Raw genomic sequence first — 17,681 nt, 5'->3', positions numbered from 1 at the left:
CATCCTCTTTCCTCAACGAGTCAAACAACATCATTTCATCTCTATTTTGGGTCTTCTTTCTTTAATTAGATTCACAATTTTTTTCAGGTGTTTAGCTAACTGTTTTTAATTTCTTAAATTAAATAATTAATTTGTTACTAATTTATTTGTTTCCATATGTGTTTTTTTTTTAATTTTCAGGTAACCAAAATCGGAAATGTATGCCAAAATTGGAAAATAAAATGAAACCTCATGGTAATCCTGTAAATAAATTAAGTATTTTGTGTGTGTGTGTGTGTGATTTATGCGACTAGAATGAGTTTCAATTTTAATAATGAGATGATCATTAAAATTCAACTGATCTCCAAAATTGTATAGCACAAAATAAAGCTGAACCCAATTGATATAAGAGTGAGGTCACCTTACATAACTAGAATAAGTGAAGTCCATTATTATATTGGTTTGATTAAGAATTCATTAATAGTTTTGCACCAAGAAATCGAAGTTTTGAGTCGTGGAAAAGATAAATTATGGAGATTAATGAAACTATATATATATAAAAGATCTTCACCATGGTATAAAAAGTATTGTCAATCGTAGTGCAATTATACTTGAATATTTAGAAATAATTATAATTTTCAATTGTAAAATTATCTATTTAATATTTTCATTATTTTTAATATCATAATTAACCAAAGAATATTCGAGAATTGTATAGTACAAAATAAAGACGAACCTTAGTAAAAAAAATAAAATAAAGACGAACCCATTGATATAAGGATGAGATCACCTGACAACATTATTTAAAGTTTATTTTCAAAATACTTATGTTTGTTTTCTTTCTTTTTCTGATTTGTGTTTTATTCAAGATCTAATCAATATTGTTAATATTATTTGTGTACAATATTTAATATAATATTTTTACCTAGTTGTGTCACGTAGAAAATGTACAATTAAAAGAAGATGACTGAAAAACTTAGGTAAAAATCAAATGATAAGCAAGAATTGTTTTAATATACCATATAATGCTAATAATTCAATAAATTTTAATTTTTATATGTGCTACATTTTTTTATAAATTCCATATTTAATACGAAATATATTATATATTAATAAATATCAAATTAACTTCAAATATAACTAAATAAATATTTAATAAATAGTTGTCTTTAGTTTTTAGCAACAATTTTAAATTATATATGCATGTATCAGTATTGAATTAAGTTATATAAAATACACAATTAAAATGCTCTGTGTTCATAAAGGTTAAATATGAACCTTAAATTATTTAATTTTAACATTTTATATTATTTGAATTTTAACTAGTTTTATGATAATGTAGATTAATATAATTTAGTTGTAAATGTGTTTATGTAGTTCACATTACAATTTGATATTCAAGTGAAATATTTATTGCTTTTTCACATTATTAAATTTTCTATAAAATTTATGCTTTCTGTATTTATAGAAACAAATGTCGATTGTTGTTCAAAAAAAGAAAAGAAACTATTTGGTCAAATTCGAATAACATTGTAAATGCAAATTTCAATTTCTTTTTTTACATTTAATATGTTTTAGTTCTCTAAAAAATTATATTAAGCAGTCCACATCACAAGTTCTTCAGAGAAAACTGCATCAGTCACCAAAAACAAAGCACAAGGAGCTTGTTCTAATCATGCGACAAAACAACCTCATCCGGTATCGCTAGGCAACAGATACGTTCTTTTGATCATACAACTGTCTAGGAAGTAGCCTTCTAGAAAAATGATAAAAATAAATGCGGGTCGCAAGGAGTTCCAAATTTGGCAAGATATCCATAAATAGGCAATTTGCCTAGTTTCATGCACTAAGCTTAACCATAAAATCATATCCATCACATGCATGTTGTTACATATCACGAAAAACAAGAGATGACTGAGGAGAGCCCAGAGGAAGATCATGAATCTCCTGAAGGAGCCGAAACGAATCTAGGAAGCTCTTCTTTAAAGAACAACAACATCAACAATAAAGAACAAGATCGATTTCTTCCAATTGCTAATGTCGGAAGGATCATGAAAAAGGTTCTTCCCGGTAATGGTAAGATCTCGAAAGATGCCAAAGAAACCGTTCAAGAATGTGTATCAGAATTCATCAGCTTTGTTACCGGTGAAGCTTCTGATAAGTGTCAAAGAGAGAAGAGGAAAACCATCAATGGAGATGACATCATTTGGGCCATTACCACTTTAGGTTTCGAAGACTATGTGGCTCCATTAAAGATCTATCTCGGGAAATACCGAGAAACCGAAGGAGAGAAAGTCAACAGCCCAAAACAAAGACATCAACAACAACAACCGCAGCATAATCATCATTTTCAGTTTCAAGAACAAGACCATAACAACATTTCATGTACTAGTTACATCTCTCAGCATCATCCTTCTCCATTTTTGCCTGCAGATCATCAACCTTTTCCAAATCTCCCTTTCTCTCCTAAATCGTTGCAAAATCAGTTCCCGCAGCAGAATGATAACACTGATTCCATGGGACAGTGGTCAGTGTAAAACATTTTTTTTTAATTCCTTTTCTTTGTTTTAGATATACATTATATTTTTTGTTTCGAGTACATTTTGATGCTTATATTCTTGCTATACACACACACTTTTGACATTTTCAGTATGCTTATATTTCGTGTAACAGAATACTTAATATTCTAGTCAGATAAGATAAAATTATCTTAAATTGTATAAGTGCATTAAATAAATATATTTTCTTGGACTGATTATTGCTAAGCTTGTCTATCAAATCTATAAGTGTCCTGTTTACTCTTATGATCGCAGCAACTATGAATTTGATTGGATAAAAAACAGCCCAATTATATTTTTATTTAGTTTTACATATAGATAAGAGAGTAGCAAATACGAATTTGATTGGGTATGAAGCAACCCAATTATATATTTTTTGCACATAGAAAAGAGAAAGCAGACTTATTCAGTCTTTGGAACCAAACTTAGTCGTCTTTGTAGACCAGAGTCGGGTACTCTGGACTCCACATGTTGTTTTCGACGTAAGCCATCAGCTCCTCCTGAGAAACACACAAGCTTAGTCATATCAGCATAACTGACATTTCGGTGTAAAATCTTCTCTCATTTCTTTGTTCTTATTGCCCAACTCAATTCTATTAGATTATTAGACATATAAACCAAACACGTCAGAGAGACCCTTTCTAACTATAGTACAGCGGGTACCTCATTAAGCTTTTTGAGCTCTCGAGCGTCCATTTCCCTATATCCACCAACCAAATCTTCCTCAATAGCTTCCTTAATTACGGCAGCCGCTATTCTTTTTGTTATGTCTCTTATCCTGCAATTTCAAGTCAATTGTCAATTCTATCAGACCATTCCTTCTTATGCCAACACTCAGACCGTTCTTCTCTTGGGTTACCTTGATATTGGAGGGTATATAATCCCCTTTAGCACTTCTTCCTCGCTCATGTATGCTGCTAGGCTGCAATTGTTTAGGGTAACAATGTCATATCCCATATTCACAAAACACGAGACGTTTTTTTCCATAACCTCCTTAATACGAGTTTTACATCGTATCCAACTACATTGGTCGTTGTTTCGATGGTGAAGGTACGTTATAGCCCGTGACATCAGCCAAATATGTTGACTGGCAATATCCAGTATCCAAAATTATTTGAATTTGGTCCATAGTTATATTTCATGTCACCCAATACAGCTTTAGATGAAAATGAAAGATAAATGCAGTATGTAAAGAGAAGAGCTTACCACTCAGCTGCAGCCTGAAGCATCCCATCAGAAACAATGGGAGTACCAGACAGAAGAACGCCAAGTCCAATACTACATACAGAAAGGTTACATTATAAGAAACTCATTTGTCATTTCATTACCGTTAATGCAGCCAGTGAAGAGTGTATGCAATTCTTTCAGACGATGTATAAGCGGAACTAACCCGGGAAATAGGTACATGTTGTTTCCCTGGTTGCAGTGTCCTACATGACCATTCCCTGCAACAACAAAAAGTACGTAGTAATATATCAAAACAAAGCCTCTGAGAGTAATTTTATATCCAGAACCGTCAATCTAAAACATAATATGAAATTATAGAAGCAATCAGGTTTTTCATCTCATATAAAAATGCGTGTAACAAATGATGTAGACATACCAAGATCCACATTCTTGAATGGGCTTCCACTCGCAAATATGATATTGTCGCCTAATATAGAAAATGCCTCTTGAGCCGTGCATTCAGCTGGAATTTTACGCACATGTAACAAATACATCAATTCCCAAAATCACAAATAACCGCAAACCACATTTCAGTGCAAACGAAAGGGGACAAATTACCATTTTTGGTGGGGTTTGACATTGCAAAAATAGCTGGTCTGGTCGAGGTTGAACCTTTCATGGCTTCCAAAACCTTAAACACATGCACATGTCAGAATCATGAAAGTAAGAGGCAGCAAAGCCTCACTAAGAGTTGTTAGTGCTAGATTTTATTTGCTAGCTCATCTAACTAGCAGTTACCACAGAAATCAGATAATGAAAGACAATGGTCACTGAAGAAATTATCGTAATATACCATACTACTTAGATCACTTATTCTGTAGCATAGCACCTAATCATACTTTTCTGCTATGTTTAGGCTTTTGGGAACTTTATTTACCTCTTTTGAGAATAATCCTCCAACTGCAGACAAACCCAGAAGCACATCAGGTTTAACTTCTCGAACCTAGTCAGATGAAGATAGAAAAATTTAGTTCCTGGCTTGTGTTAAGCAGAACTTTCTGAAAGGGTGAATTTCTATCCACCACAAAACTCAATGCCAACTTAGATTTAGTATACAGACCACTTCAACAAGACTTGCTCCTTCTTTTAATCCTTGACGCTCCATTTCTTTAGTCTTCCTAGCAAATGGCTGAGCCTCTGGGTCAATATTATCTCGTCCTTCAGTGATAAGGCCCTGATTAAATGCAACAAAAAGAGTTAACAACTTCAGCTCCTCAAGCTATTGCACAAACATTACGCCATAAGGAAAAACAGATGATGGAGTGATATGGCTAGTAATAAAACTAGAGGGAAATCCATTTACTGATAGAAAACTTCTCATGAGCTCCCTAAGTTCCCATAACATACCTGAGCATCAACCACCCAAAATTGACTTTGTGCACTTTCAAACGCAGTTTCAGTATTTCCCAACATCCGTGCCATTGTCTTCCTTGCAGTATTTAGAACACCAATTCCCGCACTACAATAGATTTTTATAACGAAGTTAAGTATTCAGATATAACTAGTCTTAGCTACTTCATGTTTCTGTGCATAATCAACTTCGATTAATTTAGTGATGCAACTGGAAGTTTCCATCGAATAAAAGGCTTCAAATCATACTAAATGAAAATAAAAAGAAGAAGATCCACCAATAAATAAATAAACGATTAGCCCAGTACCAATTTTACCAGTAAAAATCTCGGGTAAAATCTGTAACAGGAAAGACAATCAAACAGAAACAGAGAACGGCTTACCTTCCAGCGCCAGCAACAACGATCTTCATCTTTGGAAAATCAAGCATAGGCCGCCCCTGTGCTCTAACGGCTCCAAGAAGACCAGCAATCGCAACCCCTGCTGTCCCCTAAGGCAGATCATGAAGACGTAATAATATGAAAACCAAGATTTATGTATCAACATTTAGATTTTCAGTTCCCTTTCAATTGTCTCTATAATGCATCTGGTCATATAGAGAAGGTTAAGAATGGTACTGAACGAGATAAGATGCTGGTTTGATCACATGAAATACAATATTTTAAACATAGATATGCACGGCTAACTAGTTCAAACGTAGTAGCCCTTGATAAATGACCAGCAAAATTAACTAACACATTGACGTAATATAAAAACATGTAACGGCAAGTCATCTTCCCAAGAATCTAACTAAGGCGGAAGGCTCATTACCTGGACATCATCGTTAAACATTCGGTAGCGGTTTCTATACCTCTGCAGTAATTTGAAAGCCCACTTGCTCTGGAAATCCTCAAACTGCGGGTAGACAAATAGTAAAAATGTTCATAATAAGAAACATTTGATATACCAGACATCTATGAAGGATCATTTACCTGCACAATAACATGTGGCCACCTAGTAAACACTGCCTCCATAAATTCATCGATTACTTCAATATATTCGTCATTCTCTAGACGATGTTGTTGCAGACCCAAGTCTGTCAAAAAAGAAAAAAAACACAGAAAGAACGATAACATGACAGATAATAAACTAATCTCAAACATGTCTATGTACTACTGGAAACTCCAAAACAATCAAAGACAAAAGCAGCACACCAAGTTATTTTGCTTCAAGGATCCAGACTTCAAACGAAAAAAGGACAGAATAGTATAATAGACTCCAACACAATACTGCAAACCTTTTTATATTAAATAATATATATGTATGTATCTATGAGTCTATGTATGCATACACTAATATAAAAAAAACATTCGCTACGTCCTTATGCAAAGTGATAGTTAATCAATATGCTTCCCCCATAGTAAAATCTCAAAACACCAGCAAACAGTTACATTATATGTATTCGTCAAGAAGAAAACCTTTTTTTTGTGCACCAAAGGAAACCATTATTAATCTATCATACTCATCTTCTAATAATAAACATTGAACACAGGTAGCTCAGATGTGCAAATGAATCTTACACAAGGGGTCCTTGAGTAGCTTCTCATTATTTGTTCCAACATCAATCATGACAGGAAGTACCTAAACAACCATAGTATAGTATCACATTATCACTGAGAAAAATGAGGGGGGGAGGGACTAGCAATAGAGAAGATGCTGAAAGTACCCGTTGGGGATTGATTCCAGCTGCAGCAACATATAAATCAAGCTTCCCAACAGAAATTCCAATTCCATGAATCCCTAGATCTCCAAGACCCAAAATCCGGCTTCCATCGGTAACAACAATCATATCAACCTAAAACGTTACATCAGGAAACTAATGATCACTAAAAGATACGTCAGATTCTTGGTGTAATAGAGACAGAGGATATAGTATCAGTATGGGTCTTCTTTATTAGTCAGCTAACGAAAACAGAAAAGAGACCTGTTCAGCAGGCCAGTTGTAAACCATGGACATCATTTCACCACGATCTTCAGAGCTAAAGTACATTCCTCTAGGCCTCCTAAACAACCCGCTGTAGTTCTGGCATACAAGACCAACCGTAGGCGTGTATACTATTGGCGCATACTCCTCAATATTCGCAATCAAAACCTAAAACACACATTTAACAAAATGTAAATTAGCAGCAACGGTAAGCGAATCTTGCATCAAAGAGAGACCAATTTGCTGACCTTATAGTACATAGTCTCATTCCTGTCATGCAAACGATTGAGAATTCGCCACTTAGCGAGAGCATTGGGATCAGAAGGTCCATCTCTTGCTTGCTCCTCCAGCCTCTTCAGGTCAGTCACTGTGCAGATCATTTTCAATTAAGGCACAAAGAGACGCTTACATTAATGTTTCTTAAAAGATAATTATTAACTCACTGAAACGCTGAATCTGCTGCTCAGAGTCCATGACACTAGGTGGAAGAAGTCCCCTGAGATCGAGACGATCTCGCTCCGTCATCGTGAATGCAGTCCCCTAACAGAGAGAGAGTTTTCGATTTCGATTATGATTACAAAGCAGCTCAATCAGATCCAAAAGGCTTGTGTGTATTACCTTGTTGAACCAAGGGTCGTGGAGGATATCGAGGCTTCGTTTGTGGACGATGGTGGGACGGTGACCTTCCGTCGTGGTGAAAGATCTGGCGGATGAGTAAAGTATTCTCCGGTGGAGCATACGGCTACTCAGCCGGAGTGTGTTGCCTATGCCCATCGCTTCGGGGGGAGGTCTCCGGCGACAGATCTGAGCTCAGACTTTGTTTTTTCGAGTCAGTGTGAATGTGATGATGAATTGATGATTTATCAGAGTCCGCCTTTTTCTTTAATATTAATTTCAACGAATCTGGATCCTTTTTTTTTTCTTTTCTCATTTTCTTTCCATTGTTTAGTCAGAATTAAATATTCCTAAAATCTCCTTTATACGGAAAAAAGTTTATTTTTATTCTCTTCTCAAAACTCACATCAACCACAATAATTAAATAAATATCTCATTTATTAATATATATTATTATTTCATGTTTTTAAAAAAACTAATTTACAAGAGTTTGATCTGCATATCCATGCAGAATTTTTTAATTTTAAAGAATATAGCTTTAATGTTATAGTAAATATTATATATATGATTAATATTTTGGTTTTATGTATTGTATAATTCAATGATTTTATTGTTTATGTCTTGTTCGACATTATTAATATATAATAATGGTTTATATTTTTTACATAATATATTTTGTAACTAATTGTTATTACATACTGATATATTTTCTAATATTTTGGTACAATAAATTCACATTAAAATAATCAAACAGAGATTTATTTTTAAAAATTTTAAAAATCAACTTCTACGGTTTGACTATAATACATATTTAAAATTTATTAGTTATAGTTCTAAAAATCAGGCACCTAGCCGTTTAGGCGCTAGGCGTAACTCATATGCCTCGATTTATACTAAATCGGTCTACAAATCGAATATCCGAACTTTGTCCGCCTAGCCCGTATAGATGACCGTCTAGATGACCGCCTAGGCGGCCGCCTAATCTATTTTTTATTAATTATTTTTATTTAATTTTTCATAATATTTTTATCTATTTATTTGATTTAAATTTTGATAAATATAATTTATATTCATAATTTTAATGAAATTACACTATATTAAGTTTATATATTCTATTTGTGTGTTTATACAGTTCTAAACATAAAAATGTATTAATGTTATACACAATTAAAGATTAACATGTTTTATAACATATTAAACAATCTAAAAATCTCGCCCCTCATAATTTCTCATTAGTTCCTGATTTTCTCTCTAGGCGCTAGGTCCAACCCAGCCACTCGACTAGCGTCTAGCGCATTCCCGAACAGGGGTTATACTATAGTGGTTCCATCGAGGCTCCGGCGTATTCTCCAGCTCCTACACGGCCAATCACTCTGTATCTCTATCATATGTAGCTTCAGTGGACTTTTTTTTTACCTCTCATCGTTTTAACAGCTACAGCCTTGTTTAAGTGTAATTTACAGTACTAAGTTTATCCAAGACCTGGGCACATGTGTTTTGGTAGAGAGATGTTAGTCATTTATGCAATACTAGGTTAAGATCCGCGCCTTGCGCGGAATAAATATTATATATAAATTATTTTTAAGTATTATATATTTTTTACATTTTATGAAATAATAAATATATATTGAATAATTAAAAATTTAGTAACTATTACGTATATAATTAAATTGGTACAAATACTTAAATAAATTTTATAAAATTAAGTTTAAATGATATTAACATAGATATATAGTACATTTTTAATATTGACATATGTTAAAAAATATTTTATACTCATCTTATTTTTGATCGTTTGTATTTCTTTATAACAAAAATTTTAAATCAATGATAATAATAAAAAATTTATGGGATGTTTAATAGTTTTAGTAATTTATAATTTTAAAAACATTCAATGCAAAGTTTAAAATCTAAATATTAAGTTGTCAATAATTGTTCAAAATCTTTATCAAAAAATTTCGAATCAAATTCAAAATTAAAATACTTATGTATTTTATATGGTATATAATTTATTTTTAAAATATTAATATGGATATATATATAATATTTATTAAATGAGACTTCCTACTTATGTAATTTCGTAATCATTTGTATCTTGTTATAATATAAATTTTAAACCATGGATCACAAAAATTTCAGTGTGAGATTTTTAACAACTTTAGTCATTTATATTTGTTTTTTTTTTTAAATTCATATACGAAAAAATCTAAATTTGTATTATATAGTTAATGTGGTTGTTTAATTAGTTTTAAAATAAATTAAAAATGATAGAGAATAGACTGATTTTTATCAAATATTTATTATTCAAAATTATTAATTCTCATATATACTTTATCCACATTAGGTAATTCTGTGATTTTTATTTAAGAAAACAATGAAGAACATTTATGATTAATTTATGGTTAGTTTAATAAAAAGCTTATTATATATTTATATGGACCAACATATTTTTCTAAGGATTCTAAGAATGATTGTGGTGATGACATGTGGCTACAAAAATATGTTGTAATGTTTCTCTTTTAATATATAGGGGATATCAAAATAAATTGACAAAAATACATTACCTAAAACAAATAGTTGACGACAGAAAATATATAACTCACTGTAAGTTTTCAAGAAGATGAGAGGAGGAGAATGTCTAGGTTGCTCTTCATTTACTTTTACATGAAAAAAACTCTAAACTATATAAAGTTTTGTTTCGAATCCATTACTTATAGAAATTAAATGATTAATGTCAAACCACTACACTGCATATATATATTTTTAGAGAAATTACTTGGGATAACCTTTTTTAGTTTATTGTCGCAAAAAGAACTCTGAAGAAGAAAATAATTAAAAGAAGTTTCAATTAAAACTAAATATATTTATACAACTAGGTTTAACTAATCTAGATTTAAGGTTTTAGAGTTAAGAGTGGAGTTTTGGGAGTGAGATTTAAAGTATTTTAAAATAAAACTTAAAAATCAAAAATTTTAAAATAATTTTTCGAATTTCAAAAAGAAAATTTGAGAATATAAAAAACCATAATTTTTTGAAAAAAAACTTAATTTGAAAACATATAAAACAAATATAAGAAAATTTATTTTTATTTATTAATTATTTTTATTTTTATATCTATAGTGCAAAGAATATAAAATATTTTACTTGATCCACGCCCGCACGCGGATGTTTGATTTAACTTATGTTCAATGTAAACTCACAAACCGTTGATTTTATAAAAAAATCTCATGCGAGCTTTTTATTTTATTTTCTGTGATTTTTATAGAGTATAATATATTATTTTATAATATATATGTTTGATAATAATTTTTTTTAATTTGTATATAATATTATATTAATTTTTTTTATAATTTGATGCAGTTTGATGTAATATAGGAAAATATTATATCCCTTTGATACATGCGATTTAGTTAATATTAGTATAATATTAATAATTGTCAATATATGAATATCAATTTGGTTAGATGAGTTTTGAAATTGTAATTAATTAATTTAAATTAATTTTAAATGTAGTGGCAGAATCTGTATATAAAAAGAAATACAAAAAGAAAGTACTTAATTTATTATAAATGCAATGGTTAAATGTGTAAATAAAATGAAATATTAAAAATATTGCTATCAATGTTTTCAAATAATTCTCATTTATACTGTTATCCACGTTTTCAAACAGAATAAAAAGGTATTTTAGTTTTAATAATATATATAGTTTTTGTCATTTTTAAGCTCTTTTGGTAACAAAAACTTGAAATAAACTATTTGAAATAATCATTTAAAAAAATATAGTTATAATAATTCTAAAACTAGACCTTGATCAATCTCTGTATATTTTCCGATTAATTGGTACTCCATCGGTCAAATGTATGAACACTCCTTGATGAGAATGAATCTTTACGTAGGACAAAGGTTATGTGGGTAGTCGGTGGAAATACCAAAGCAGAGCCTCCTCCTATGTGGCTATCCTACGAAAAGTAGAAATATTGTAAATTGTAATTGTGCTTTGAAGTCTATTTTTCAAGCGCCTCGAGATGCAAGCTCGCATGAGAAACAAATACAAGGTTATTATGCTGACATGCATTAATTGGTAGAATAATTTGGTGAGAAAGAAACTTCTACCTCCTCTCCAAACACTGTCTTCTCTCGAATTTTCCGGCGAGAATAGTATCTCCGGTCGACGGGATGGGCTCCCACAGCCTCCGTCGGTCTGGCTTTTGGTATATTTACTCTCCTTTTTTCTGCGTATTTTATCGTCTTCTTTTTGACTCCAATTTTTTTAATCGGAATTCTGACTCTGGGATGGAGAGACTCCTAAAGCTCCTCCGTCGCCAGCTTATGTATCCGAGGGGTGGAGGTATCCTATGCTCTGCGTCGCCGGCTTCGCCAAAAGTTCTACCGTCTTTCTCCTCTAAAAACAAAAGTGGGTGGTTTTGGGGATCTCGGTTTTCTTACAGATTAGTGGTTCGTTCTGGGTTTCTGTGAAATTGGTGGTGTAAAGACTCTTCTTGCTGTGTTTGTTTGCTTAGGGCTTCGGGTGAGATTCGATTGTCGATTGATGCTCTCCGAGGTTTGAAACACAGGTGACAAAGGTGTATGTCTTGAAGATGGGTGGTTCGTTTGATCCTGTTCCCGACAGGTTTCTGGTGGGTGTTGTTTAGTTCTGATGAAGTCTTAATCGGTGAAGATGGTGGAAGTTTCGGCGTAAGCTTTGGCGGTGGAGGCATGGAGAAGAAGTTATGCGTTCGATGCGTGTCCCTTCACTCTCTCCTTAGTGCACATGGTGTTTACGTGTTCCTGGGTGGTGGTTTATGTTTTTTGAGCCTGTTCTAGGCTTTGTAACTCCTCTTTGTTTAATATTAATACTATCAGATGGCAAAAAAAAAAAAAAACTTCTACCTCCATAGAAACCCCTGCTCTAAAAATTGGATGCCTAACCGCCTAATCGCTAGGCGTAACTCATCCGTCTCGATTTATACCAAATCGATCTAAAAATCGGATATTCAATTTTTGTCCGTCTAGACTGCCTAACCGTCTAGGCGGCCGCCTAATCTATTTTTTTATCATTATTTTATTTTTTAATAATATTTTATCTTTTTAATAATATTATTTATCTATTTATTTGATTTAAATTTTGATAAATATAATTTATATTCATAATTCTGATGAAACTACACTATATTAAGTTTACATATTCTATTTGTGCGTTTATACAGTCTTAAACATAAAAATGTATTAATGTTATACACAATTAAAAATTAATATGTTTTATAACATATTAAACAATCTAAAAATTTTGCCCCGTATAATTTTTGATTAGTCTCCGATTTTCTTTCTATGTGCTAGGCCCAATCCAATCGTCCGACTAACGCTTAGCGCGTTTCCGAACAGGGATCGAAACAGTTATCGTCCACCAATTGTTCTCCTTGGATTAATTGATAGAATAATTAAGATCACATCCTCAGTTATCAGAATATTTATACATTAATATTTCATTATTTCTAAACTGATACAAATGTGGCTTGGACCCAAAACTCCCACCTACTAATTTCAACAACTTGAAGAATATTTCCTCTTCATCAATGGCAGTTGGTATGCATTTTTCACATACACAAATCGATTTATCTGAGATCTCTTTACTGTTGAAATTAATTGGGTCAAGGCCAAAAATTACTGGTGATTTAGGGGAAAAAGACATTGAAACAAAAAATTATATTACTCCATGCGGAAAAACATTAAAGATATATTAATTTATTATATTTTTTTGCAGAACTTTATTTTATTATAATAATAACATCGTGATATTTTCACCTGTTGTTTGTTAAAAGAAACAAACATAATGCTTAAATCATTGTTATTCAAAAAGTATTATCTTTTATATTATAGTTGTAGCAACAACATTGTGATAGTTTCCCGCCTCTGGTAACATCACATTGTCCTCCAGCAAAGTGGTGATCTGTGCAGTAGTTGTAACATATCCTATTTCCATAAGATCTCGAACACGGCTTAATACATTGATAATTAGCTTTCTTGATTTCTGAAAAATACAAACCAAAATAAAATATAAGAGTTTCGGTTTTAAAATAATATATAACTATGCAATAGCTATTACCAATTATATCCTAGAAAACTATAAAAATAGTTATTACCAATTATATCTTATAAAAATAAAATGTTTTAACCATCACTTCAAATAATCAAAGATACCTAAACAATATCAACCTACCTGGCTTGGCCAAAATACAGTAGCTAGAGAATGAAATCATCAGTACTAATACAAAGAAAATAGTTACTGATGCTTTTGTAGTATCCATTATATTTTGAATATGTATTGATTTCGAGGAAAGTAGTATTGTTGTATTTATATAGATCCTTACAAAAGCTCTATTTATATGAATTTGTCAAGTAAACATTTAACTCTCAACACAATCACTTTAATTATTTACCAATAATAAATAAAATTAATGAATTTTGACTAAACCGTATAATCTACCATGAATTTAAAATTTGACTAAAATAACATTTATGGTATAAAACTGAAAAAATGATAACATTTACACACAACTATTATGCATTTCATTTGAATGAAGAATGAACTTTAGAAAACATGCTTCAGTTATCGAAATAAATGCAAAATATGTTGAAATTATGTTACATGTTTTGTTGTTTTGTAAAAAACAGCACAATTAACACATTTTGACGACATTTACACATAACTATTATGCATTTCATTTGAATGAAGAATGAACTTTAGAAAACATGCTTCAGTTATCGAAATAAATGTAAAATATGTTGAAATTATGTTACTTGTTTTGTTGTTTTGTAAAAAACAACACAATTAACTTTTACCCAAGAAAATATCGCGGATATTAGTTTTTATGTCTAAGATTTTAGAATATTTATATAACTGGAAACAAAACATAAAAGAACTATATTTTCAAATACAAAAAAAAAACTGTATAGTTTAAATATAAGTAGTTAAGTATATTTAAAACAAAGAAGCTATAGCTTTATTTAATGTTATGTAACAAAATATTCTAAAATTAAAGCTTAAACATAGAAACTCATACCCACAATATTTCATGAGTAAAATTTAATTATGCCTTTTTACGACACATGTAACCTAATTTTAACATGTTTTGCATTTATTTTGATAACTAAATCATGTTTTTCAAATTTCATTCTTCATTGAATGCAATGCAATGCATGATATGTTGTGTGTAAATCTGGTCGAATTTATAATTTATTCAGTTTTATACCACAAATGTTATTTTTGGTCAAATTTTATACTCATGGTACCTTTTAGTCAAAACTCATTAATGATATTTATTATTGGTAAAAAAATTAAAGAGATTATATTGAAATTTTTCGAAAAATAAATGCAAAATATGTTGAAATTAGGTTACATGTTTTGTAAAACACAGCAAAATTAACTTTTATCCAAAAAATAATTGTGGGTCTGAGTTCTTCTATGTCTAAGCTTATAGAATACGTTGTTACGAACTGGAAATAAAGCTAGATAAATATTTCTCTAATTTAAATATACTTAACTGCCTGTATTTAAACTATCCAGATTTTTGTATTTGAAAAATAATGTTTTATAATTTTTTTTGTACTTAAAATATTAATGTTTTACACTTAACTAAGGCATCTACATTTTACAAAATAAATCAAATATCTAGGTAAAATAATTAAATTATGTTTTAACATACGTGAAAAAAGGAAAGTGGTGTTAATACAATAAAATAAAAAATTCTAGAAGAAAATAGTTTAAATACAATATTTTAAATACATAAATATGTTAAATATATAAATATGTTTAAATACATAATATTCTGTGAAATATAAACACAATATTTTAAATACATAAATATGTTTCTGGTGGAATGTCAACAGGTGCGGAAGATGAAAACTCATCTGCGATGGAGGTTGACAGTGAGAATGGGAACCCAAAGAAAAGGTCTGAGATTGGTGAGAGACAACAGTGGTGCTTATCAACACTTGGCTATCTCACGGCGTTTACAAGACAATATGCAAAGGAGGTAAAGTAACTTAATAGGGTGTTTTGTTGTTGCAAGAGCTTAAGATTTTTTAATAAAATGAGGAATCTTCACTTTTGTGTAGATATGGCCTCACATGGAGAAGTTGGAGTCGGAGGTGTTCTCTGGAGATGATGTTCATCCTCTCTTTCTTCAAACCATATTCTCTGCACTCCAGTTCCCTTTGCAATAAGTTCTTATCGTTTCATCCAAAAACAAAGAAGAGAGTTAGCTCATCTTTTCTGTATCTTTTAGCCTTTTCCTGCTGATCAAAAAAGACACCACACATTCGCTTCTTCCCTAATCTTTGCAATGCAATCTCTTCCATCAAATGCTTTCCCATAAACTTGTTTCTATTTTTCCATAGTGAACCGCAAAACCCAAGGGAATAAACGTCTGACCTCAAGAGGAACCTTAATATTCTTGTCCATCTGAAACAAGTAATGGATGTTGACTAAAATTGGATCCTCATCAAAACCATTCTGAGGTAAAGGAAAGTGGGATAGAGCCCATATTTGCCTATCAACGTGACAAGAGAAAAAAACATGGTTGACCATTTCAGGTTCCATACCACAGTATTGGCAATGTAAATCTGCCTTTATTCCTCTTCCTAATAAGGTCTCAGCTACCGGGATTGCATTACTCAAAGTTAGCCATTAAAATTTTTTGATCTTAGGCTCTGTATGAGTAAGATAGGCTTGTTCCCTTGGACAGTTCACTGATGGTCAGCCTGTAATGCATCTTCAGATTTGACTAGGATGCAAGCCAATACCCTGAATTCATTGTATAAGCTCCACTCCTGTTATGCAACCAACACTAATATTCCTCTTAGTTAGTTAAAGATTTGATTTTCATTATAGCCTTTGCATCCTCCTCAAAGAAAAGTTCAGGGATTAGCGGCGCATTCTAGACACTATTTTCATGGTCCAGGAGGCCACTAACCATAAGGTCAAGATTGATTAAGGGTGTTTTATCCAGGGATTGTATCTACCTCCAAAGTCACAGCACAGGTCAATCCAAACTCTCAAAGACTGTCAACCGCCAATCTCCTTTCTAATCCTTGTGACCAGCAAATCTATACATATATTGGCAAACTACTTTATTAAATTGATATAAAGCTAAAATTTTGATCTAACAAAGAATGTAATACATACACACTAGAACCTCTATAAATTAATAATAATAATCTCTATAAATTAATAAATTACGCCGGTTCCAATTTAGTCAGTTCAAAATTTGACATAAATCAATAAAACAATAAGATAATAATATTTTAGAAAATTCTATGTAAATATATGATTGCATTAAAATTATATATTAAATAAGAACCTATTATTATATTGTTTGTTTTATATTCACAACGAAATTATCGTTATATTTTCTTAACACTTAACATATTTTGATGAAATTTAGTAAAATTATATCTAAAACTACATTTAAGTTCTATGCAATATATAATATATACACCAAAATAATATAATAAAATTAATATAAATATCATATTTAAAAATAACAATTAATGTCTATACTTTAAAATCAAATATTTTTCTTATTTTAGAATAAATATATCTTAAAATAAGAAACTTTTGTAAATTAATATCTTTATAAATTAATAAAATTTCAAAGTTCTAACATTATTAATTTATAGAGGTTCTATTGTATATATCTATCCTGGAGTAGTTCGAGTAGCCCATTAATTTAACTAAGAAAATTTCTATCAAACATAATTTGATTCGGCTTAGTTCAGTTCGGATATCAAGTAGTTATACGAACACTTTAATTTTTTGTTTGGTTTAAAATCGTCAATTAAAACTGTTTAAATTCAGATAATTTTGATTTAGTCGAGTTAGTTAAGTTCTTTGGTGTGAATTAGTTTGATTAAAGTTAGTGTAATAAGGTTTAAATATTTTAAAAAATCAATTTGGTTATCCAATACTCGAAATGCTTTGAAAATATTAC

At 30.9% G+C, this 17,681-nt stretch overlaps 3 protein-coding genes across 3 annotated transcripts; 1 reads left to right on the top strand and 2 right to left on the bottom strand.

Annotated features, from left to right (window-relative positions):
* The first annotated feature begins 26 nt into the window (after nt 1-26).
* LOC103837636 (nuclear transcription factor Y subunit B-7) lies at nt 27-2,886 on the top strand. The gene has a single exon (XM_033278265.1). The coding sequence runs from the start codon at nt 1,857-1,859 to the stop codon at nt 2,514-2,516; it is 660 nt and encodes a 219-aa protein (XP_033134156.1). The 5' UTR covers nt 27-1,856; the 3' UTR covers nt 2,517-2,886.
* Nucleotides 2,799-7,982, bottom strand: LOC103837635 (NAD-dependent malic enzyme 1, mitochondrial). The gene is made up of 19 exons (XM_009113990.3): nt 7,696-7,982; nt 7,521-7,617; nt 7,326-7,444; nt 7,078-7,245; nt 6,820-6,948; nt 6,674-6,734; nt 6,086-6,189; nt 5,925-6,008; nt 5,498-5,604; nt 5,112-5,223; nt 4,825-4,938; nt 4,642-4,707; nt 4,323-4,395; nt 4,141-4,227; nt 3,928-3,982; nt 3,744-3,815; nt 3,397-3,459; nt 3,201-3,315; nt 2,799-3,037 (listed from the first exon to the last, which is right to left on the bottom strand). The coding sequence occupies exons 1-19, from the start codon at nt 7,849-7,851 to the stop codon at nt 2,963-2,965; spliced, it is 1,857 nt and encodes a 618-aa protein (XP_009112238.1). The 5' UTR covers nt 7,852-7,982; the 3' UTR covers nt 2,799-2,962.
* Nucleotides 7,983-10,943: 2,961 nt separating this feature from the next.
* LOC108869623 (putative defensin-like protein 62) lies at nt 10,944-17,636 on the bottom strand. Its single transcript, XM_018654301.2, has 2 exons — nt 13,910-17,636; nt 10,944-13,720 (listed from the first exon to the last, which is right to left on the bottom strand). Exons 1-2 carry the CDS (start codon nt 13,995-13,997, stop codon nt 13,542-13,544), a joined length of 267 nt encoding a protein of 88 aa, XP_018509817.1. The 5' UTR covers nt 13,998-17,636; the 3' UTR covers nt 10,944-13,541.
* Nucleotides 17,637-17,681: the final 45 nt, after the last annotated feature.

Source organism: Brassica rapa, chromosome A09 (genome assembly GCF_000309985.2).
Source record: "Brassica rapa cultivar Chiifu-401-42 chromosome A09, CAAS_Brap_v3.01, whole genome shotgun sequence".
NCBI classification, from domain to species: domain Eukaryota; kingdom Viridiplantae; phylum Streptophyta; class Magnoliopsida; order Brassicales; family Brassicaceae; genus Brassica; species Brassica rapa.
The sequence above is the reverse complement of the archived record's forward strand: the minus strand, read 5'-3'. Positions and strand labels throughout refer to the sequence as shown.

What these genes read in the sequence shown, in the direction of transcription:
- LOC103837636 (XM_033278265.1), top strand. Translation starts at nt 1,857, where the DNA reads ATGCATGTTGTTACATATCACGAAAAACAAGAGATGACTGAGGAGAGC.
- LOC103837635 (XM_009113990.3), bottom strand. Translation starts at nt 7,851, where the DNA reads ATGGGCATAGGCAACACACTCCGGCTGAGTAGCCGTATGCTCCACCGG. An exon ending in ACGACCCTTGGTTCAACAAG is followed by an intron (nt 7,618 to 7,695) that starts GTAATACACACA and finishes TCTCTCTGTTAG; the next exon opens with GGGACTGCATTCACGATGAC. An exon ending in GAGCAAGTCTTGTTGAAGTG is followed by an intron (nt 4,708 to 4,824) that starts GTCTGTATACTA and finishes TCATCTGACTAG; the next exon opens with GTTCGAGAAGTTAAACCTGA.
- LOC108869623 (XM_018654301.2), bottom strand. Translation starts at nt 13,997, where the DNA reads ATGGATACTACAAAAGCATCAGTAACTATTTTCTTTGTATTAGTACTG. An exon ending in CTGTATTTTGGCCAAGCCAG is followed by an intron (nt 13,721 to 13,909) that starts GTAGGTTGATAT and finishes TGTATTTTTCAG; the next exon opens with AAATCAAGAAAGCTAATTAT.